This window comes from Zootoca vivipara, chromosome 8, assembly GCF_963506605.1.
Source record: "Zootoca vivipara chromosome 8, rZooViv1.1, whole genome shotgun sequence".
In the NCBI taxonomy this organism is placed as follows: domain Eukaryota; kingdom Metazoa; phylum Chordata; class Lepidosauria; order Squamata; family Lacertidae; genus Zootoca; species Zootoca vivipara.
This window is the reverse complement of record NC_083283.1, coordinates 19,597,498-19,622,716: the sequence shown is the minus strand read 5'-3', so window position 1 is coordinate 19,622,716 and position 25,219 is coordinate 19,597,498. Positions and strand designations below refer to the sequence as shown.

The 25,219-nt window shown below is 41.9% G+C and overlaps 1 protein-coding gene across 1 annotated transcript in view; it reads right to left on the bottom strand.

The window, feature by feature from the left end:
* Positions 1 to 25,219, bottom strand: part of ANGPT1 (angiopoietin 1) — a 143,124-nt gene that overhangs the window by 56,734 nt on the left and 61,171 nt on the right. Inside the window, exons 2-3 of the mRNA XM_035125358.2 lie at positions 13,827 to 13,982; positions 9,909 to 10,030 (exon numbers count right to left, since the gene is read on the bottom strand). Coding sequence (XP_034981249.1) covers positions 9,909 to 10,030; positions 13,827 to 13,982 — 278 coding nt within the window. The remainder of the gene's footprint in view (positions 1 to 9,908; positions 10,031 to 13,826; positions 13,983 to 25,219) is intronic.

Here is a 25,219-nt window from a genome sequence, read left to right as displayed (position 1 = left end):
AAACATTGAGGGTGGGTGAGTGGGAAGGCAACAGTATTCCAGGAAGTTTTTTTAATGGTTGGTGTTTTACTGTGATTTGTAATATTTTGTTGGGAGCCACCCAGAGTGGCTGGGACAACCTAGTCAGATGGGCAGCATGTAAATATAAATATATAAGATTATTATTATTATTATTAAATAGGATTTAACTGTTAAGTGACAAAATGTAACTTTGAATTCAGAAATAAAATAAAACAAAACATTTATTGTGTGTGGGGTATGTGTGTGTAAACTGGACATTTTATTTAGTCATAAGAGCATTTCTCCAACCCACCTTTCAGGCCAATGGGGCCACCTAGAAGGCATGTTTACACACACACACACACAAATAACAAGCAATACAAACTGGGATCGTTTACACAGAGCCAAACAGAATGCAAGCAAAAAGCAGGAATGGGATAAAAACAAAAGCTTGGCAAGCTACTGAGGCTTTGCTGCAAATCAAAATGCATTAACAGAGGAGTCTTTCCATAGCGGGGATTTCGCAGGCAGAGGTGCTGCTGATGTGATGCAGGAGATCAGATCGCCTGGCTTTTTATTTTATTTTGTTAAATTGGGTCCTCCCTCAAAGAGGGCACGTGTTGCCGTGAGACCTGGAAATCGACAACCTGTGTTGTGGGTGGGTAAGATTGGTCAGCCACAACACCCGATTGGTAGGTCCCTCGATGTTGGGTTCAATCTGGCCAATGGGGCACAGTCCAAATGGATCAAGGGACCTATATATGCCCATGCACGTGACCCAGAGCTTCCTCTTTCGGTGTGTGCATTCGGAACACCCGCCCACCTCTCCCTACTTTTAGGGCTTGTTGCGCTTGACCTTGTTATGCCGTCGTGTGTCGTCTGTCGTTGGGACAGGGGCATGGCAGGAATTTTCCCCACTTGGCTGATTGTCTGGTGCCATTTGGGTTTCGCCTGCCGCGTAGCAAATCTTCACAACTTGTAAGGTTGTGGATAGGCACTGGTTCAGGTGATAGGGATGGGAGAACGCTCTCGCCATCCCTATGTGAAGGGTATTCTGTTAAAGGAATCCAGGGACTCAAATGGTTTGGTCAACACCTGTGAGGGGGTTGTGCCCATGCCTGAGTCCAGGGGGACACCTCGGTGGCAGATATAGCCTGTTCCCAGCTTTCCGCCTATCTAGGTTTTCACCCTTGGCTGACCTATGCTGATGCCCTGGGTCAGCGCTACCTGCAAGGGTGCAGGGAGCTAGTAGAACCAGAGCCCATGCAACCACTCACTTTCTGTAATCAATAAAGCCAAACCAAAATTTGAGTCATGTGTGAATTTAGTCAGGGCGGAGGTTTCTGGGTCTGAACACGCAAAAAGGCTTCATAGCAGAAGAACATCAAGCCAATGGCCCAGTTGGATCAAGCCAATGGCCCAGTGACCACCCAGAAGCCTATGGAAACCCGCTAGTACCGGTAGGACCTGAGCACAAGAGCAATCTCCCCTCCTGTAGTTTCCAACAACTGGTATTTGGAAACATATTGTCTCCGTCTGTGGAGGCACAGGATACCAGCTGTGGGGTGGCATGAATTGGAATGGGGCAGGGTGCTGGGGGAAATGATGTCCAGTGCTTTATTTTTATTTATTTATTATTACGGTCGAGGACCAGTTCGTAGAAAAATATAAAATACAGATAAAAATAAAAATAAAATACTGTGAATCCCTTTTGAAAGAACAGTTTCAGGAAGCATAACGTATATATGACGATTTGTAGAACATTTAAAATACATTGTTAATTATATATACAATGCTGAAAGTTTAACCCTTAAAATAGAAGCTGCAGAAAACTGAGCCTAACTCGCTCGGGTACCATATGTTGGGAAATTCAGATGGACTCGGGAGAAAGTCTGTGTCTGCATAGTTGGGCACAGAATTTGGCGACCGCCCTGGTTATCTTCTGGTCTTTGCCTAGCAGGAGCATGTTGTATAATTGCTTTTCCAGGAGGCTTGCTAACCTCACCAGTATGGGATCCAGGATCTCCCTTTGAGCTTCTTCATAGAGGGGGCATCTGAAGAAGAAGTGCTCTGGGCTTCCTATTTCCCCTAGAGGGCATACGCAGAGTCTTTGGGTGTATGGGATTTTTTTGTAAAGCCCCTCCAGCACAGGCGTGGGCAATGCCGCACTTCTGGCGACTGTAAAAGCCCTTCTTGCGTTTTTTGACAGGAGAAAGGAGAAATAAGGTGCCGGGGCGGCTAAATGTCCAGTGCTTCCCGGTTGCTCTCTTTTCCTGACCAAAATCCCCCTCCCCTCCCCAAGCTGCTATTAGCTCTACTAGGAGGAAAGGGGACCTCCTGAGCTTATTAGCTTCCCCCAACGGGACTTCAGGGAAAGGGACATATTTTAACTAGGAAAACAGCAAAGAGACAAAGGTTTCAACACTGCGCCACCTCCTGGTGCCACTGCCCTCGTCTAATTTTGGGGGTCCCACAGCTGCTCAGAGCTGTAATAAAACATCAAGAGCTCTGATTACTGATGTCCCACCACATCATGTATGTTTTGGCCCATAGTTTTCAATGCATCTATTAAAAAAAAATTACATCCAAGGTATTACACATTCCTCTTGCACGGGATATTATAGCACCAGATGTTTTTTGACAGCGCATTATACTAACACTACAGATTTTTATTTTTATTTTTTGGGTGAAGGGATCATAATGTCGCTGCTGTGGCAATTCGCATGCCAAAATCCTTTTTTAAGCACTTTTTGTTCATGGCTGAGCTGTCGCAAGCCCTTGTGTTGGAAACGCAAGGATATCCTTTCCAACGAAAGGCTGCTCCTTAAGTTACAAAATTCTTACAGGGGAAGATTGGTATGTGGGGGGAGGGATAGGAAACATGTGTAGATCAGGATGGGTAAACTCAGTTGACAAGACCTATTTTGTTTGACAACGTAAGACGAGCTTGCTGGATCAGGCCAAATGCCCCTTTTAGTCCAGCATTTAGTCATGGCAGCTACCAAAAGGCCTGCAGGAAGTCTGTTAGCAGGACATGAGTGGAGTGGTCCTCTCCCACTCATGATTCTCAGCAAATCATGGCACCGAAGGTAGTACATAACCCTCATGATTCATAGCCTTTAAAAAAAAACTAGAACCTTAAGATCAACCAATCAAAGCTGGATGCAAAAGACATACAGTGGTACCTCGGAAGTTGAACGGAATCCATTCCGGAAGTCCGTTCAACTTTCAAAACATTCAGAAACCAAGCCGTGGCTTCCGATTGGCTGCAGGAAGCTCCTGCAGCCAATCGGAAGCCACGGAAGCTCCATTGGATGTTTGGGTTCCAAAGAACGTTCGCAAACCGGAACACTCATTTCTGGGTTTGTGGCGTTTGGGAGCCAAAATGTTCGACTCGCAAAGCGTTTGCGAACCAAGGTACGACTGTACTTAGAATTAAAGAATTCTGAGCCCAATGATTTGTTTCAGTACCAGAACCGATTGCACAGCCCCCCAAACCCCACTCCTGTGTGTCCCCCTTCCCCATTTTCTTCATTTCAGCAATATAATTTGGAGTGGGGGAAGCCATTTTGCCATTGCCACTGTTAAACAATTAGAAGTTGCCAGTCCACAAACAGATCCCGAGCTACCTTTCACTCACCCCTTAGTGATGATTTCACATTCAGATACTTTTTGCTCTGAGTTGCAGTTGGACTCTGCTTTCCAAAGCATGCATGCCGCCGGTTCATTGAAAAGAACAGATGTGATAGTTTTGCCTACATTTTGTTATGTATGAAATATGCATTGATTGAAGTACATGCAAAGAATTGTGATGTGATTGTGCAGTCACACAGATTCCTTTTCATGCTGTGATTTAATCTAAGTGCATATTTATTTATTTTTATTAGATTTATCAGATTTATATACTGCCCTGCATCAAAAGATCTCAGGGTGGTGCACAAGATTAAAACATGAGATAAAATCACAAATAGATAGTTAAAACAGAAACAACAGAACAATAAGTGAATATGTACTGGTCTGCATTCATAATCCACAAAGGAAAAAGATGTTAACTTCATCAAACTGATTTTGGGCAGGGGTCTGAACAAACTCTGGGTTTTTATTTTATTTTTATTTGTTTAAGGTATGATGGACAGTTAAGGCATCAGTCCCATTCTGGAAATAAAATCAGGTTCTAAAATCTGGGTAAAACATCAGAAGGTGGCAATGTCACAAGCATATTGAGGAACCATCCTCACTCAATTATTATCCAAACTTTCAATTCAACCAGTTTGTGGGTTATGGGCTAGGCAACTTTTCTCCATTATCTATGGGGAAGTTTCCGAGTAGCCTAGTATCTCAATCCTGTTGTTCCAATTCAATTGCTTAATGGAAATAAGCGAGACAGTGAAAAAGTTGTGATCTCTACAACAAGAAAAGGTGATCACTCCAGTGCGCTCACTCGTGCTAATTTTATTAATGGACCTTACTGCATTCTGCTTTCTTGAACATACAGTTTCTGCTCCCCTTCCCCCCTTTAACTGCAGCATGAAAATAGGTTGATTTTCAAACACATCCCTTCCTTCCATATACAAGGCCAGGCTATTTCATCACATTAAAAGGGCAAATCAGTGTGTAAGTCGATGCAGCCACACACAGAGGTCAAGGCAGGCCATGTTTATTTACTGCCAAACATATCTTAACACTGTGACACATTGTTAAAGCACATAAATAAATGCAAAATATTAAGCACACCAGTTATCACCTATTGGAATCTCTGCCTTTCCCACATTCTAAATAAATACTTAGGCCTAAGCCGATAATTGGCAGGTCACTAATACAATCAGTAGGTCAGTGGGTTAAAAAGCCACACACATTTCCACTTTGACACTGAAGCTTTGTAATGGTCTTCCAGCTAATTCAATAATACGGAAGCAAAAGTTGATAGAGCACAATATCTATAAAGGGTCTAGATTTCAGCCGATTACCGAATCTCCCTGCTCTGCCTTCCTACAGGGCTAGTATTCCTATATAACCAAGTGGCCTTTTATGCACTACCTTCTTTCTTCTTCTTTGGTGATCACTCGTAGCCGAGTAAGATTGTCTTCCATAAACACAGTTTTAACAGTGAGTCCGTAAGTGACTGTGGAGGCCAATTCTTGATCCACACGTCCTTCCACAGTGGGGACATTGGTTACCGGGCGGGAGTTGATCACAGTGTGGATTTGCCAAGCGTGCCTTCCTCTTAGCACATTTCTCCCTTGCATCCTGAGATTGAGTGTCTTCAAAGCCCATGACACCTTTGGTAAGGCTGTTCTCCAACTGGAGCGCTCGCAGGCCAGTGTTTCCCAGTTGTCAGTGTTTATACTACATTTTTAAAGATTTGCCTTGAGACCGTCTTTAAACCTCTTTTGTTGACCACCAGCATGATGCTTTCCATTTTTAAGTTTGGAATAGAGTAGTTGCTTTGGAAGACAATCATCAGGCATCCACACAACATGACCAGACCAACGAAGTTGATGTTGAAGAATCATTGCTTCAACACTGGTGATCTTTGCTTCTTCCAGTACACTGATATTAGTTCGCTTGTCTTCCCAAGTGATGTGTAAAATTTTTCGGAAACACTGTTGATGGAATCCTTCGAGGAGTTGGAGATAGCGTTCATAAGTGGTCCATATTTCACAAGCATATAGTAAGGTTGGTAGTACAATAGCTTTGTAAAGCAAGCATTTTGGTTTCTCTGTGAATGCTCCTCAAACACTCTGTACTTCAATCGGGAGAAAGCTACATTTGCAGAGCTCAGGCGATGCTGGATTTCGGCATCAATGTTGGCCGTTGTGGAAAGATAACTGCCTAGGTAGGAGAAGTGAATGACGTTTTCCAACGTTACAGCATTGAGTTGGATTTGTGGCGCTGCAGAGGGGTTATTTTGTACTTGTTGGTGCAGCACTTTGGTCTTTTGGATGTTGAGTGATAGGCCAAGCTAGGCCAAGCTTTTTGTAAGCTTCTGGAAAGATATTTAGGATGGTTTGGAGGTCATCCTCTAAGCGTGTGCACACTACGTTGTCATCAGCATACTGAAGCTCTATGACAGAAGTTACGGTAAGCTTACTCTTTGCTTTCAGACTGCTCAGATTGAAGAGCTTTCCATCTGTTTGATATATGATTTCTACTCCGGTGGGAAGTTTTCCTTCAACAAAGTGTAGGATCATGGCAATGAAAACAATGAATAGAGTTGGGGCAATAACACAACCCTGTTTAACATCTGATCCCACTGTGAAGGGTTCACTTTGAGAGCCATTGTTATCTGCGATTGTTGCTGTCATATTATCATGGAGGAGCCGAATGATGTTTACAAATTTATCTGGGCAGCCAATTTTCAGAAGGACAGTCCACAGGGCATTACGATTTACAGTGTCAAAAGCCTTAGTCAGGTCAATAAACACCATATACAGGGGTTGGTTTTGCTCTCTGCATTTTCCTTGAAGCTATCGAGCGGTGAAAATCATGTCCACTGTCCCCCTAGAAGGCCGAAAACCATTTCAGGAAGGGTCACCTCAGATATTGTTATGAGATGGTTTGCTAAGATCCTTGCAAGAATTTTGCCAGCCACAGCTAATTGAGAGACGCCTCGATAGTTTCCACAATCAGTTCTGTCACCTTTTTAAAAGAGATTGGTAATTTTGGCATCTCTAAAGTCTGCTAGGATTTCTTCTCTTTCCCAGATTTTTTCGATGAGCTTGTGAAATTGTTGTGCAAGTTCAATTTCGCCCACTTTGAAGATTTTGGCAGGTATCCCATCAGGTCCACTGGCCTTGTTGTTTTTCATTTGGTTAATAGCTGTACACAACTCTCCCAGATTTGGAGATACTGCAAGCTCATCTCTAACTTGTTTTTGCGGAATTTGTTAGAGACCACGTTCCCATAGCTTTAACTCTGGTTGTAAGAGTGGTTGAATGCTAAGAACAATATGAGCAGAGCCAATTGCATTTTTCACCAAATGGTTGGTGTCTTTCCCAGTGGGGTGGATATCAGATGGGAGACACCTATGTAATTTACCCCACCCATATGGTTCTGGGGTTTAATTTCTGCAACAGAATGGAAAGATGGCATGAGTGGCTGTTGTGCTTTCTTGTGACATATGAAGGTCCTTAATGGCGCTGCTCCGCATTTTTTAAGCAAACTGGTCTATTTAACAATTGCCAGACTAATGCATACTAAAACCTTGGGAGGCTTTTGGGGGAGGTACTACATTGATGAGCCTGTAATTAAACTTTGGATTTCTCCAGATATTAATATATGGTTATTTTCTTTTATAAAAAATGTTTATAAAAAATACATATTTTAGGATAAAATATGCTTAGAAATGTCTATATTGAAAGAAAATGCGAATTTGCATTTTGTGATAAAATTTGCATTTAATAAGTACTTGGATACAAATTTTCATATGGATTCTTTCCCCACCCCCAAAATGCACAGATCAATGCGGAAATGGGATGAAAACATGTGAGACAGGCGTTGACTGGCAACAGACTGCTCCATTCATCCCTAGTGACAACCAAGTCAACTACTTGGTGACTACAATAATTGCTTGATAAACTAGTCATTTAGGAATCATGCGATATCTCTCTATGAGATTGTTTTATCATCTAAGTGCAATTAATGGAAAGAAAGATCCTGCAAAATGAATGTCCTGTTAAAATCATCTCTGAATACATGCAAACTGTTTGCTAAGCACGAAGCTGTTCCTAGGTTCTTTGAGAATATCAGTGTGTGTGTGTGTGTGTGTGTGAGTGTTTGTGCAGCAATTGTCCAAGAAGTACATTTCAAACAGCACAAAAAGCAGTCCAGAACAGCCTTCGTGTTAGTTAATAATTGGAATGGTTTGGGAAAGCATAGTAATATCCAATTTCATTTGGCTATTTGTCCCTTTCTTAAGCTACCCCTTGCCTTTACATGGAACAATGTTTCTTAAGATAACATGAACAGCCCTGCTCCATTAGTGGTGTATTTAGCCACATATTCAATACTCCTGATAGGGCCGTATAGAATTCCCCCTATAGTTAACTTGGTGGCCCTCTGCCAATCAACAGGGCAGTGACATGAGGCCACCCACAGACAAAGTATGGATTTCTTCATACCTGGGAGACTTCCTAGGTATTTTTTTATATAAAAAAGTAGCACTTTCTTTAAAGAATGAGAAAAACCCTCCCCCAAAAGCACCCCAATGATTTAGTATGCATAGATCCTTCCCCAGCCATAGATGTTAAAAAGGGTTAATAACAGTGCTATGTAAGTGGGAGTGACAATCTCATTCCAAGACCAACAAGAGAAATAAAGAAATCTCCAAAGCAAGGAAGGAGAGGTGAGTAACCAGGTACTGTTCAGGTTGGAGATAATAAATATATTCCTCCTCAATCTGCCCCACCCCCCGCCCTGATTTCTCCCCATTGATCTAGAGCAGGTATAGCTAACCCAAGCCAATCAACAGCATTGCTGGACTACAAATCCTCTCATCATTTACCATGCTAGCTGCGATTGATTAGCACTAGGAATGTCAGAGGATTCCACTGCAAAGGCATTGCAGCACAGCACTGCCTTTCCACAAAGGAGAGGACTACATTGAAATAAACACAATGAAATAACTGCAAAGAAGTGAGATGTAAGGAAAATAATGCCAAAAAATGAATATCAAAATATAGTGTCTATGTATGGCATTACATACCACAAAAATGCATATGCAGTATAATTCTACTTACGTGAATGATGAAGCGGGTAGCATATTACAAGGGGGAAAGAAAATTCAGTTGAGCAGATTGGCCAGTGTGTCAGTATGAACGAACGTCAGAATGGAACGAGGCACATTCATACACCCCTAATGCAGGCTTTCTCAATCTCGGCCCTCCAGATGTTTTGAGACTATAATTCCCATCATCCCTGACCACTGGTCCTGCTAGCTAGGGATCATGGGAGTTGTAGGCCAAAAAATGTCTGGAGGGCCGAGGCTGAGGAAGCCTGCCCTAATGGATCCAACAATATTCAGAGGGACATCGTTTTAGCTACCACTTACCTACAGCAATAAGGGATGCGGGTGGCGCTGTGGGTTAAACCACAGAGCCTAGGGCTTGCCGATCAGAAGGTCGGCAGTTCGAATCCCCGCGACAGGGTGAGCTCCCGTTGTTTGGTCTCTGCTCCTGCCAACCTAGCAGTTTAAAAGCACATCAAAGTGCAAGGAGATAAATAGGTACCGCTCCGGCGGGAAGGTAAACAGCGTTTCCGTGTTCTGCTCTGGTTCGCCAGAAGTGGCTTAGTCATGCTGGCCACATGACCCGGAAGCTGTCTGCGGACAAACGCTGGCTCCCTCAGCCTATAGAGCGAGATGAGCGCCGCAACCCCAGAGTCGTCCGCGACTGGACCTAACAGTCAGGGGTCCCTTTACCTTTACCTACAGCAATATAGTGCTTTAGCACTCATTCAGGGACAGTGATTGTATCAAATGTATGAGGGAAGAGTTCACACTCCTTTCACCAACTGTACTGCTCAGTATTTCCCTTCCCCCAGTGATTGCCATGGGGGTGAAGGGAAGCAGAGCCCCTTCATGAGTCTTTCTGGTTCCCAGGTTCTTTTGAGATGCCAATACCACACCTTGCTGCCTCTCATCCACTGGTATCATTCAAAAGTTTAGGGTCACCGTAAACATAACAGTACAGAGTACTGGCCATTTTACCAGATAGTCTCATATATAATTATATTGTATTGTTGCTTGCCAGCCTGGGCTCCTCTGTGAGAAACAGTGGAGTAGAAATCCAATCAATCAATCAATCAATCAATCAATCAATCAATTAGAGCATGTCTAGAAGAAGGCCTCTTGGTACTGCAAGTGTTCTTCCATGATGCTTTACAACAGTATTAAAGAACTCTGCACTCACCTGTTTTTATCATGGATTTTCAAGATTTCATGTGTCTGCTGGAGCAGTTGTTTCTCCAGCTTGTAAGTAGATAATGAATTCTCCAGCAGCTGAATTTCTAGTCGGGACGTTTGATTTAGTACCTGAAGGAGGCAAGCAAGAAACAATAGATAGGCCTTCCAATACTTTTGACTTTAGCAGTCAACATTGCTGCTCTGCTTTGTTTGGTCCCAGATGTATCATGATGATCCAAAAGAGAAACATTGCAAAACAGAGACACGCCAATAGGACATTTTATTTTGGTCTCTACAAGTTTTCCATTGTTCTTTTATGAAGTGCATTTACCTAAGAAGCTTGCCAGGGTGATTTAAATTTAAACACAAGCCAACCTGCTCCCCAGCTTCTGTTCTGTAAACAGAAGTTCCAAAACATCGTTGTCCCAAGGTATTTCTTTTGCTGTGTTTGGTCTAGGTTTATTTATAGCATAGCTTCAGATATTGCATACCTCCTTGGAAGTAAGTCTACATTCCTCCCTTGAGCTTCTTCAATTTTAGTCACTCTAAGCCTCACTAGGTTCTTCCTGTGTCCTTACCAAACAACAACACCTAAAACAGTAGCCTTCAGTGTCCTCAGACCTCAGCCCACCTTTAAACCAAACATGTCTGGGGGCCCCCTATTCCTTCCTACATATGGGGATGGGGGAATCTTCCTAGATACACATAAAATGTAAGGCTGTCAATGCCAATCAGGTTATGGAGAATTTATAGGACCACCACCAATCATCATGTTTCTGCATGACAAGCATGGTGCATGTATGTTATTTAAAGAAGGCACCATTGGCCAAATGTAGAGTTGCCATAGGATATAACAGGCCTGCCATTACAGGGAGACAGACTACTTTCTACCACAACCCAAAATCATGTGTGCTCCAGCTATGAGTCCCTTCAGATCTTGTGGATCACATTGTGAATCTACTTATTCGTGCATGATCAAATCAGGTTTTGGGGGAGTCGGTATAAAATTAGAAAGAGAAGGCTCTGGCGGTTCTGCTGGGTGATTGTCTAGAAAATGATTGAATAATACACATTTATCTTGTTGTATCACAACACATATATTCTCTACATATTTGGAGAGCTTGGCCAGAAAAATAGTTGGTGTTATGAGTGACTCAACAAAAAAGGTCACACTCTTTGGCAGAAATCCTGTATAAAGCATAAAGTCTAGTATTGCCTTCTGATAGTGGGCATCCCCCTATATTGTATGTGTGTCAAAAGTCAATTCTTATGTTTAATACTGTGACTGCAGGACTAACCCAATGGGGATAAGCATCTACACTGCTCCAGTAATATAAAAGCCGGCCTTTGTTTATCAAGGATGATGGGTGAGTTGACCTTGACATGCTTATTTTCTCCTAATGCAGTTCAAATATATAGTGTAGCCTCTATTCTCTGTTATGACTTAAGACTTAAAATATAAGATTTTGGTTCCAGCAATTTCTCATGCTCATATTCCATTACCTACAAGCTAAGGCCGTCTTATATGAAACTTTTATTAGCCCTTCCATGGAAAACTAAGAAGCTGAGAGCTTGAGTAAGACTATATTGTCATCACCATGTGTATATTATCTCTAGCTAGACTAAATTAATTGTCCTTTCTTGTGTAATTGATCTTGTTACTCTATATGTTGATATGCGTTTTAAGTAATCATTTCGGGTAAGGATACTGTAAACACGGTTCGAGGCTCGGAGAATACAAAAAAATATGATCCATCTCAAACACTCTGCTGGTATAACTAACTGGCCAGTGTAGTGATTACACACATGCATACATTTGTTTTAAGCAGACAGTCTGGATGCGCAGCATCTGCTAGATACCATATGCTTGAAACTGTAAGGGAAAAGGGAAAGAGTGGCGGGGAATTATGAATTGTGAACAGATAGATAATATCAAAGGGATCTCAATGAGTTAGAGCCAACGGACATATATCAGAAGCTGGGATGCTGATCTTGTGGACTTATCTGTCTCCTCCCTTCAAACCCAGGTCCTGTCTGTGATGGGTTCCCAACAGGACTGCAATTAGCAAACAGATGTTCTCTAGACCTCTTAGCCTTTGGTATAAGATTATGAGAAGAGCCTGCTGGATCAGGCCAAAATGGCCCATTTTGTCCGGCATCCTGTTATCACAGTGGTCAACCAAATGCATGTGGGAAACAGGATTCAGACACAAGAGCCCTCTCCCCTCCTGTGGATTCCAGCAAATAGTATTCAGGAGCAGTACTGCCTCCAGTGGTAGAGGCAGTGCCATAGCTGCCAAGTTTTCCCTTTTCTCGCGAGGAAGCCTATTCAGCATAAGGGAAAATCCCTTTAAAAAAGGGATAACTTGGCAGCTATGGGCAGTGCATAGCCATCTTGCCTGACAGTCAGTGATAGCCTTCTCCTCCGTGAATTTGTCTAATCCTCTCTTAAAGCTATGTAGAAACAAATTACAGCTAGAACAGGCAGAAAGGGTCTGGTCTTTTCTTTAGCCCTGGAAGAAGAAGAAGAAGAAGAAGAAGAAGAAGAAGAAGAAGAAGAAGAAGAAGAAGAAGAAGAGGAGGAGGAGGAGGAGGAGGAGGAGGAGGAGGAGGAGTTTGGACTTGATATCCCACCTTTCACTCCCCTTAAGGAGTCTCAAAGTGGCTAACAATCTCCTTTCCCTTCTTCCCCCAGAACAAACACTCTGTGAGACTTCATGGAAGTGTGACTAGCCCAAGGTCACCCAGCAGCCGCATGTGGAGGAGCAGGGAAGTGAACCCAGTTTGCCAGATTACAAGTCCACCGCTCTTAACCACTACACCATGCTGGCTCTCCCCTAGGCCATCCCACCTCCACTACCACCATTAAACAACAGGAGAAGTATTGTTGAACATGAACTTACACATGGGACATTAAATGACTTGCAATCTTAAGCACATAACAGAAGCTCCTACAATAACTTACAATTCAGGCCAAGATCTTACTGAGATGATAAACTTGTGTTTTGGCTGTTCCCAGGTCCCAGGGCTGGATCCAGGTTCAAGCGGACCCACAGCAAAATGCCTTCCACAGGTTCTGTCCTACATTGGATCCTTCCTCCCCTCAGCTATGGGCTGTGCCCCACCATTGCCCTGCAGCAGCATTGATGGAGTAAGAGCGTTTTCTCCTGTTCTAGAGGATAGGACCTGCACCAGTGGATTCAAGTTAAGGAAGAAGAGATTCCAACTAATCATCAGAAAGGACTTTCTGACAGTAAGAGCAGTTTGACCATGAAACAGACTCCATTGGAAGGTGGTGGATTCTCCTTCCTTGGTGGTTTTAAAGCAGAGGTTGGATGGCCATCTGTCATTGTTGCTTTAGTTGAGATTATTGCATTGCAAGCAGTTGGATTAGATGACCCCCAGGGTCTTTCCCAACTCTACATTTCTACAACCCTGGGATTCCATAATTGTCTTCAATAGCAATACACCATGGGTGCAGTGTATTTTTCATGGCTGTGAACATTTAAGAGAAAATCAAAGCAACCCAAGCTAACATAAAGCGGCAAGTGATCACATATATAAAAGGCACAATTAGAACTTTTCGACACATTCGATGCTTCAGTTGCTCACAGCTAGTAGCCAAGCTGTTTATTTGAAGTCAGCAGCAGCTCACTTTCTTGGCTAGTCCAGCCTGAGATAACACATGCAGAGAAAACTGTACCAAGCAACTCCCATTTGGCCCAAACCAGAACACTTTAACTAAAACCAGCCTTAGCTGCTGTTACCACCAATCAATAAGTGTGTTTCCTGCAGCAAATAATGAATGAATGAATGAATGAATGCTGAGAAGCACAGTATGAGGAAATGACACAGAGAAAGGGGGTAAAGGGGGAAATGTTTTGCCATAGTTAATGGCCTAGTGAATGCAACCATGGAAACATACCTGTGTTTCGACATCTGTGAGCTTTCTTGTCTGCTCTGCTGTCTGGCTGAGGAGGCTGGTTCCTATTTCCAGCATGGTGGCTGTATGGTTCTGCACAGCGTTCTGCTGTAACTGCGCCATCTCTGATTTCATGTTTTCCACAATGTAGTTCTCAAGCTACGGGACAGAACAGGTAACAAGTTTAAATGGCAGCAACTTATTTATGTTAAAATGCACCTGCAATTTAAGTGTGTGTGTGTGTGTGTGTGTGTAATAAATTTATAAGGTTTTTTTTTCCTCCAAAGCGAACTTCAAAACAATGTGAAATGCAAGATTAATAAATAAATAAGCAAAGCAAAAATAACAAAGCTTGGAAACAATCCCATACCAGCACAGCAAACAAAAGTAAAATCAGCAACAGAACATAAGAAGATTTCAGGGTCAGGACTGAAAAGGAATGGCGCCCCTTCCCCCCTCCTGAACCTTCCCAAGAATAGGAGGACAGTATAGATTTAGAACAGTGGTTTGCAGAAGGACCTAGTTCAGAGATTGCAGAGGGGGAAAGCTGGGAAATATTGGAAGAGGAACGACAACAAGAAGAAACAGCAGGGACGAGACAGGTGACAGACTTGGTGTCTTTTGAGAGCTTTCCTGAGCCAACTTCCCCCAGGACTAGGCGTGCAGTGAGAGTAGCCGAACAGAAAGCTCAGAGAGAGAAAGAATAGCTCAGCTTGCGCAGGAATGATGTAGGATAAGAGAGACGAAATGGGGTTTGGCTTTACTTGGAGCAATGCCATTTCTAGAGAGAGACTGCATTCCTTTTTCTCTCGCTGTGATAAACAAATTGGTAAGAACTCTCTATTTTTTTATCTGCTTCTTTGCTGCCACCGGGGGAGGGATCTGATTCCCTGAAGCCTGACAGAAGATGAGTCCTGCCATCAGACCAAAGGTCCACATTCTGGTCCAACTTTCTGGTATCATACCAGATGCCTACAGGGAGGCCACAAGTAGGACCAGAACCAAATAGCACTGTCCCTGCTTGTGATTCACTTCAATAGGTATTCAGAAACATATTGCCTCCAGCAGTGGAGGTAGAACAGCTATCATGGCCAGCAGCGATTAATGGCCTTATCAACCATGAATATGTCTAATATTCATTTATAGCCACCCAAGTGGCGGCCATCGTTACATTCACTGGAATCTAGTGTGGAGAACTACGCTGTCCTGAATTTTCCAACATTTGGCTTCCCTGGATTCATAGCCAGCAGCCTCAAGCATACCATTTTCTCAGAAGACAAGGTGAGTTGTTGTTCTTCTCCAATGAGATGTAGCCCTTTCATATGCAGTATGTTTAGGAATCAATCCTACCATTCCGGAAACAAAAGTTCACTGCAGTTTCCCTTGTAAAAATCAATCACCCAACGCACTTTTACACAACAGCTGATTCAACAAACTATGTGATGAGCCATATAATAAAGTCAGTTGGGGCCAAATGAACTCTTACCTTCCCTTTGGCCTCTAATGTTGCCTTGGGGAGTACCAATAGTGTCCAAAGTTGTGGATGGAAAACACATTATAATATATTACAATGGGAAGGCTAGATTTACGCATCTAGTAGCAAAATTGCAGTTCTGAGAAGCTCATAATCAAGAAATAGAGAAAAACCACAAGCAATTGGCTTGTGACATTCGGTGTGTGTGTGTGTGTGTGTGTGTGTGTGTGTGAATTAATTTCCTCCAAAATAGTACTGGGTTGATGACATTTTTAGAGTGTGATAACCTCTCACAGAATAATTGTAACACAGAACTCCATTGTAATAATTTCCAGAGAAATATCCTTGTTAGTCTCTTGAAACAAAAACAAGGAAGTCTTGTAAAGAAAGTCTTGCGGCACCTTAAAGACTGACAAATTTATTATGAATAAGCTTCTCTTGTGGACTATAATCTAGTATCTGCATCCACTGAAGTGGACTCTAGTCCACAAAAGGTTATGCTATAATAAATAAATTGGTCTTGTTTTTTTACAGATGGCCATGAAGGGGGCGATCTGTATTTTATTATTGGGACAGTAAATGAGGAGTGCACAGCTTACAAAGCCAAATGTACATATTACTTAGTCATGTGATTAATTAATTTTTCATATACGTTTATATAATTTGATCATTGGTTAACTGCGTACTTACATACTGCTTTGTGAATAGTTTTTATTTATTTATTTGAAAAGTGGACTATAAATTTATTAAAAAACAGGAATAACAGCAACAACAACATTAGCATCATGGTAAAACTATTCAGCTCCATTTCTGAAATATGCTTAGTTTATTTTTGTAGGCTACATTAAATAGTATATTCATAGCCATAGTGATATTTGAGACTTCTGGATAAAAAACTAGTGCCCATCACACTCATCAGATTATATGGTTTCTGAATCAATGGAATTGGTGGGTAAATGTAAAACTCCCATCTCCTAGAGATCTATGAATGTAGGGGGAAAGAGGCAGGCAAAGACAGCTTCATACACATGTCTGTGGATCAGTTTGATGGCCCTCTCACTCCCCTGGTGATAGTATCTCACTGCCCTGTGAGAGAGCCCCGAGAAAGGGAGGCAAATGGAGACACCGCCATCTTGTCTGCAGACAGAGCAATTCAGATGGCCTCTTCTGGAGTCTCCCTTCGCAACGGTTACAGAAAGGGGCTCAACATGCATTTGACTTTGCAGGTGATATTCACTGGGTAAGATGTGAAAGTCTAGCTTGGGTTTACTGACTATCAATGAATAGCAAGTTAGCAACTTTCTAAGCCAATGTAATTCAGAGGAGAGCATTGCAAGTGGGTTCAGAGTCTTTGAGTCTTGGCTAAGCTGTTCTTTCTTTGCCTCTGCCTGAACATGTGCAGGATATTCTTTCCCATGTCCGATTTCAGGGTTTCAGCTAGGGATGCAGAGGATGAATTTAGGCATAAAGTGGCAGGAGACCTGAATGTCTTCTCCAGTGAAGAACAGATAGGCATTGTTGACCGGATGCCAGGATCTCTGGAGTGTTTGCAGATATAGGAGGTATTTTCGCTATTGCTATTTTGATAATATTTCTTTGGAGTTCACAGCCTTTTAAAACCAATTCCAGGAATGTGACCCTGTGCTCCCTGTATTACTGTCTTGAATAATGGTCACTTAAATACATCAAAGATGGAGTCGGTTTTTTGAGGGGGTGGGGAGCGGGAAGAAGAATTCAATAACAGCGGAGATTCTTTGATGCAACACACTGTGGAGACAATGGCAGTTTGGTATTGCCTAGGCAGGCACATTCTGTGGCCTGTGAGAGCAGTGAAAAAAATTGAAACAAGACACTGGAGTTTTGCGAAAACCAGATGAGATTTTCACTGACTACAGTCAGTAAGCTGGGTTGGCATGGCAGTAGGACGAGTTCCTCATTCCACTCAGCCTCTCCTGATGGAATGGCAGTGCGCTGAGCTTAGAAAGGCCCTCCATGGGAGTTCTCCAGCATTAAACTCTGGTTTGATGAAAGCCTAGCACCCAGGGTCTCACTAGGCAACTGGGGGAGATATTCCTGTCAGGTAGAAATCCTAACTCATGCTGGGCATGTCTTAGTGAATCCTCCCCTCAGACCCGTTTCCTAGAACCAGGCAGAGGGCCTTCTTGGTAGTGGTGCCCATCCTGTGGAACGCCCTCCCTTCAGATGTCAAGGAAATAAACAACTATCTGACTTTTAGAAGACATCTGAAGGCAGCCCTGTTTAGGGAAGTTTTTAATGTTTGATGCTTTATTGTATTTCTAATATTTTGTTGGAAGCTGCCCAGAGTGGCAGGGGGAACCCATCCAGATGGGCAGGGTATAAATAAATAAATTATTATTATTATTATTATTACTACTACTACTACTACTACTGCTGCTGCTGCTGCTGCTGCTACAGTACTACTACTATGCTGATCCTACCCATTTCCATTTCCACCCACACTTGTAACAAAAGTTCTCTCCAATGCTTAACACAATGAAGCATTTCACTGAGGGAAAGGGAAAGGGAAACAAACAAACAAACCCCAAAGAGGCCAGTTGAGGTTGAGAGAAAGTTCCTGTGGGATGAACACCACCCCACGAGATCTTGTGAGGGCAGACGCCATTCTGCCTCCCCCATTCCTTTTCTGGGCTCTGCACTGCTGGGCAATGTTTCCCCATGTGCTGGCCACACCCAGAAGGAGGCTTAGAGAGGTATGAACTTTCATACAACCTGGAAACTTTTCATATGTGAGATTTTAAATCACTTTTATACTTACATCACATTGTTATGAGAATCCCAAGGCATTTTTAAAAGCTCATTTCCCCACTAAGGAAAGTTTTAGTCTTGCATCTGAACCAGCCCTCTGAAGCTGCCTTCCCCATTTTAGTCAGGTAACATCCTCAAGTTCTACTGCCATTCCTTTTCTATTAAACTTGAAATGCTACAGTGGAAGTGAGCATGTTTCATTATGAACAGTAAGCCGTACCCAATACGTGCCAGATGTGTGCCTTGATTTAGGGACTGCGGGAAAAAGTAAGAAGGGAAATGTACAGCATGGGATTAATACAAAAGCACCCTTTCATCTTTTATCTATGTACTTCTGCAGATGCCAGACTGGTAAAGGCTGATGAATTGCACTGGCTGAGGTCAAGAAAGATTTGTAACAAATTTGATTGTCTATGTAGAACTCCAATTGGGGTGTTTTTTTGGGTTTTTTTTGGGGGGGGGTAGGAGGCAGAGAATGTTTGCATATGAGGGAGAAAATGGAGCTGTCCCTCCAGAACAAATATAGGTAATTGAGAGATGATTTTTCAGCTCAGAAAAGGGAGAAAACCAATGGAAGCATTAGAATAGAAGCTCAGAAATATCACAGGCTTTGCTTGCAATAATACTGAGTTACCGAATAATACCAGTGAAAACATGCTACCTGGAATTCTAAGGGCCCCTTCTTACAAATGCTAGGATTCATAAAAGGGGAATCACAAACAGGGAGTGTGCTGTTGACTCAGGTCTGGCTTTTGAGCTTCCTATATACATCTGCTTAGTCACTGTGAGAACAAGATGCTCCCTCATGTAATAATAATGATGATGATGATGATGATGATGATGATGTTATTATTTATATGTCGCCCATCTGACTGGGTGTCAGGAATTTTACTTTTTGAAATATGGCAACCCTAGAAACCATTACTGATGGTAGCTCACTAGGCTAAGTCCCGGGTATCATGGTTTGTACAGCAAAACCTTCTTTGGGAGTGAAACAAACTACAGTCTCTGGTTTGGGTGCAATTACAAGACAGGACTTGTGGTCTGTTTCCTCTGTGAGCTAGTTGGGAGGAGCAAAACAGACCAAAGAAGCACAATCACAGGAAACCATTAGCTATGGTTTACTGTGACATGAGACTGACAACATAGATTCTATGGCCTCATTTGTATATAATACTAAACCATAGTTGACTGTTGATTCTACAGGAAAGGCTTTTTTACGCATTCTTTATTCGCTTTATGGCTTTCCTTTCTTCTTCTTTTTTACTTTGGAGCCTCTGTCTAAGCCAGCTCTTTTTATGCTTTTTATGTTAGCTTGCAGCCTCCCTGCATAATGGTATGGGTGCTCATGCTATTAAATTCAGCGGCATCTGCTTTCTGTAAACACTCATTACACTGAATCTGTGTTTTCAACAATGTGGTAATACTCAGCAGCTATGTAATAAAGCTCCAACGTTCTCCGAAATAAAACTGCCACAGAGTTAAATATTATTGTTTATTAAACATTCCAGGAGATTGTGTATTAGGAGTAACTGATTTTTTTTTGCTTTCGGTGTATACCAAATGATATTTATAGAAGCCACCCAAACGCTAATGATTAAAACGCAAACAAAAAATGCTGAAAATGAGTGCATGTTAATGTTAGTGGCTTCCGGCATATGCCTATAAATAACGTTAAGAGCTATTCTCTCTTACTTGGATTGACTATTACTCAGTGATAGTTTACACTTTTACATTTTACTGGAAGAAGTACAATGGGTGCCCAGATGATTCTGAGCTCACAAATAGGCTTCAGAATTCTATTAATTGGCCTCAGTAAGAGGGTGAAGCTTAGCATGACAAGAACTGGTTTTCAAGCTGAAACCCGTTAAAAACCTTTTAACTATACAGTGTGTTTTGGAGGTTGATGAAAGGCGATAGATTGTGCCATAGCTCAACAGCACACATAGCAAGAGAGGCATGGCAGCTGGTACACGCATGCATCCATACTAAAAAGGCAAAGAAATCATGAACAACATTGGGAAAGAAGCTATGAACATGTGTGAAGTGTAATTCACAAACTGGCTGGTGCACCGGGTAGGCTGATTATTTATTACCAGCATTTATTTGCTGTGGTTCAGGACCGAAGCCTTCCATGTTAAAACACGAGACACAGATAAAATCAAATTAATTAAGAGTGTAAGCGGCAGTGTGAAACAACTCCATAATGCAGCACAAGCAAATGCAATAATGCAACTCAAAGGTATTTAAAACTGAGACTGCATTGGTGTAAAGAATAAAATATTGGACACTGCACTTTAAATACAGAAGGGAACAAAATGATTTCCCAGAGCTGTTCAAAGGCTGCTAAGGACAAGGTCAAAGATATATCCCTCAAGGGAGAGTTCTACATATATGGGGCCATCACCAAGAAGCCCCAGTCTCAAGGACCACCTAATCCCTTATATCCCTTCCCAATGACTGCAGTCTTTGGGGAAGTCACTCTTAGAGGTTTCCATGGCTCAGATGCATGGTTTGTGTTGTGACGTGGGGTTCGTGATTTCAGCTCTCTTGACATAATATGCTGGAGACAGTTCTCTAGTAACATTTATTAAAGCAAACAAGACTAAGCTCTGAGGAGAGGAAAGCTACATTTATAGGGACGGGAGACTAGCTAGAAAGGGATACATTTTGGAGGGAACAATAGCAGGCAATCACAGTGCTGCCTTTTGGAGGAAACCAATAAGACAGAGGATCCAAATATAGCAGCTTAAATGAACCAATAGTAGCTGTACCTTCAGGAACCAAAAGGTAGTTACTTTACCCTAATGCAAATACAGACAATAGTAATACAGATATAAAATCCTTTGAATCAATACACAACAGTTTGTACCCACCAAGAGCCATTCATTCAGTACTGTGGACCCAGTTTGGTGGAACTCCCTTCCAGCTGAGGTCAGATGGGATGCTTCCACTTTTGAAGACCCCCCCCCCCCAAAGTAGGCATTTTAATTGAAGCCTGCTTCTTATAATGTTGACCAATTTTTACCTATTTTCAATGCATTCTTATACACTGCTTAGAGACGATAGTGGTTAAGCAGTATATAATTTTTTTTAAAGTAAACAAAAAATATGTATGGTTGCAGAATACATAGCATTTCCATAATGGCAGTTCATGTATTGAAGTTAGACAGGCTTTGGCATGGTACACTTTCAGAGGGTGCTAAACACTAAAAATATTATTTTTACAGCCTTTCCCAGAAGGATGAGTTGACTAGTGGAGAAGTATCTGACTTCTTTTTTTGAGAACTTTTTGGAAATTAGTTTTTACTTCTTATGTTCTTTTATATCACCCAAGGCTTGTTCTTGGCTGCAGCTCACAGTTAGTGACAAGAGAGCTTAACTGCAGGGTCTGGTTCAGACAACATGCTAAGCCAAACCTTGGCTTAGATCAGTGGGGTATGGCAGTAAGAAGGACCAGGGAGGAGACAGTTGCTATGGATTCCTCTCCAACAATCTACACATTCAATTGCAGTCCTCGGTCAGCTATAGTTTGGGCTTACTGTAATGTGTGAACAAGACCACAAAGAAGAGGTTTGCCCCTATGTTTCTCAACATATTGCTCCATGCTGAAGCCACCTATATCTGTCAAGGCTGAATTGCTGGCATAATCTGTTAAAAAACAAGAAAATCACATCCATTCACTAGGGATAATTCAGAGTTAGCAGCTGATTTATCAAGGGGGCGGAGAAAGCCTATACAGAACTGTGGATGGCCACACATGTTCAGTGTCTGTCTCCCAACATGATATTTCAATAAACATATTGAGAGCATTTATCTGAGATGTATACTGGATCACACATACAAATAAACAGTTGGTGTTTATTTGAATGTGCAATCACTGAAGTAAACACAGCTGCATTTGGAGAATGTGATGTTTAAATGCGCTGCTTCTAATCCAACTGGCTTGTAGGGGTTCAAATGCACTTGTGCTTGATAAGGATCACGTTAGGGCAACAATGCCTACTGAAAAATCAAAATATATGCACAGTTTGAGTAGGAAAATGTTGGATTTGCCAGTGAAAAACCACCATTGCCTGTGCTTTCATGGTCACGATCACAATGCACTTATTTTCCTTCTTGCACTAAATTAGAAATTAACAAGCTGTTTCATCTTATTTATTTATAGTATTTCTTTATTATTTCATAAAATGTATATACCACTTGATAAAACAATAAAAGCAACAAAAAAATCACAAAAATACAAAAATTAGAATACTAAAACTGATTAAAAACACCTCAACTTTCTAAGCATCTTGGTAGACTTGTCTAAACAGGAATGTTTTTAGCAGGCACTGAAAATAGTACAGTACAGTGAAGGTATCTGCTTGATCTCAATAGCCAGGGAGTTCCAAAGTGCAGGCTGAGTCAGAAATGTTCAAAATGTTGGGTTTGCTAACCCAGGAAAGTCCCTTTGGAGAATAACAATAACAATTTAATCTATTTATATACCACCTTTCTCCCAAATTGGGAACAGTCAGCAGCTCTGCAAGATCTTTTGTGTGACGAAGCTCCCAGAAACCCCATAAATAACTCACAACTCACACGATATTTTAGGTTTGGGTTTTTGGCATTATTTTGGCCACAACTTTATTTAAATACAATTAATTCTGAGTGTTGGCTTAGGCTTTGGTTAATCCATCTGTCCACTCTAAGGGACAGGACCATTTCCATCTGACCCTTTTTGGGTCAGGACCAATTCCATCTCCCCGGGTTGGGCGGGACCAATTCCATCTGACCCCTTTTGGGTCAGGACCATTTCCATCTGACCCCCTTTTGGGTCAGGACCAGCTCCGGCTTACCTATGGGTAGGTAAGTCAAGTAAACATCCCAAGGTAGTGGAGGTACTGTTCACAGGCACTCTCCTCTTGACCCAGGAATGTTCCCCAAGGCTCGGCTCTGTAATGGCCGCACCATCCTTGCCTATGGCAGGATGAATGGACTAGAGCCCCAGAGCCCCAGGATTCCTTTAACGGAATACTTCTATGAGGAGCAAGATAGGGGGGTAGGCAATTTAATGTCATGCCCCTCCAATAACCAATTTATTAACCAAAGCCTAACGGCCAACCTAACAAGTTGTGACAATTTGCTAAGCAGTAGGCAAAAACCAAATGGCAACAGCCAATCAGCCAAGTGGCAAAATTCCTACTGGGCCCCTGAATACAGGTGACCCCTGAGAAGGCAAAGCAATGTCAGCTAAAGCCTATAAAAATGGCGGCGGGTGGGTGGGCGATTGCCGAGAGTGAGCTGAAAATGGAAGTACCTGAGTTTAAATAAGTGGCTCCTGTCAATCAAAACTGTGACACGCCCCATGACTCAGCCTAACTACAGCACACCCCCTCCCAGATTTCTTTTGAGCTCCTCCGCAACCCCCACTACGCTCTATGGAGTGTAATGGGCTTTAAACTTCCCTACCCCTTCAGGTTTGTTGAAGGAGAAACTTTTGTTAAATAGCTGAGCAAATTGCATAGCCATCTAATGCGTTTTTCTGCTATTCATCCATGTCCTGGTTGTTAATTATAACTTAGACAAAGAAGTGTGGAAAATCATACTCTTGGGGCCTTTTGCACATCTCCAAGACATGGACAACAAAAAAGATGAGATTTCAAGGGTGCAGTTGAAAGCAATGAAAGCAGTGAAACCCAGACTAATCCCACTGTTGCTGTTCAGCTCTCCTGAAATCCCAGATAATAAAGTTTAGAACTTCCATATCCAATGATCATAATGTTTCATGGAGGTATGACCCTCTATTATCTTCAGGGGCAAACAATTGAGTCCAATATATTATACTGTATTCCACTACTGCAATTCCCCCCAATAGGTGTAACTCATAATAAGCGTGAGAGAGACTCCCACTCTTGATTTAAATAAATCAATATTAAATCAAGAGGAATTCATATCAAAAGTTGACACATCTACAGTACACTAATGCCAAGTGGACTTAGTTGGGATTTTTATGCAGGTAGGGAGGGGGAAAGGATGAAACTGTAATTTATTGTAGGTTTGTTCCTATATTCAGAATTAATTAAAAAAATTAAGAATGTGCAATTAACTTTGTCATTCACTATAATGAAGGAAGCCAAAAATCTAATCTATATGGTTCATCTCTGTTCATTGAAATAAACAGAGGGTGGTATACATACCAGAAAACTTGATTAGCTACTTCAAGTCACCGGCAATTAAAAATTAGACAGAGGATTATTTCTCCCATGCATGGCACTTCTGTTCTTGGATTTACACGCAATATCTACTTTTGATTACAGCTTCGCTTAATATGGTTAGACAACCATATTCATTGGTGTCCTATAAAGTTTGGTATATTTATGGTCTTCAGTTTTTATAGCACTAATGTGTAGCACAAGTGGTTTAGTGATGAATATTCCATATAGATGGCAATGTTTACTTTAGTTCCTCCCCAGGAATTGTATCAATACATCTCTGTTGGACTTGCTTTATAATTGTAGGAGCACATAAACTGAACAATTCCAGAAATGACCGTGGCAATAAAGGAGCGATTTTCAGTTTCCCACAGCACCATAAAAATAGCAAAATCCTAATGGAAACTGCAGTACATGTCTTCCTTTCCACTCCCATAATTCTGCACCCATCTATTAAACTCCACATGGCCTTAGCCCTAACTTTGCTTTTAATGAGATTGCCTGCATAACTCTCCACATACAAAACTCTCCAAGTATTGAGAACAAAAACTTTCAACATAAGTGTGTAGTCTCCATTTACCCAGGATGCACCAGCATTTTGAATCGCACATGAAAAACAAAATGGCTGCTGAATATTTTCAACAATGGGCTTAGTGCCTGACTCTGGATTCGACGTTTAGAATTTAGGGAAATCTGCATTTGGTTTTACTGAGACATAGAACTATAAAGCTGAATGCCCTTAATATTGATAATACCAAGTGCAGTCATTTCTTAGAAGTGTTGGGTGTGGCTGTATTCCACTGAGCAAAATAAAAAAGGCTTGGATATTACACAAGGGTTTGTGTGTGAAATTACACATTACAAACCATTAATATGTTTATCGTGCCAGTAAAACCTTACAAGATTTAATCCCTTTCCCCTTTACATTTATCTACTGT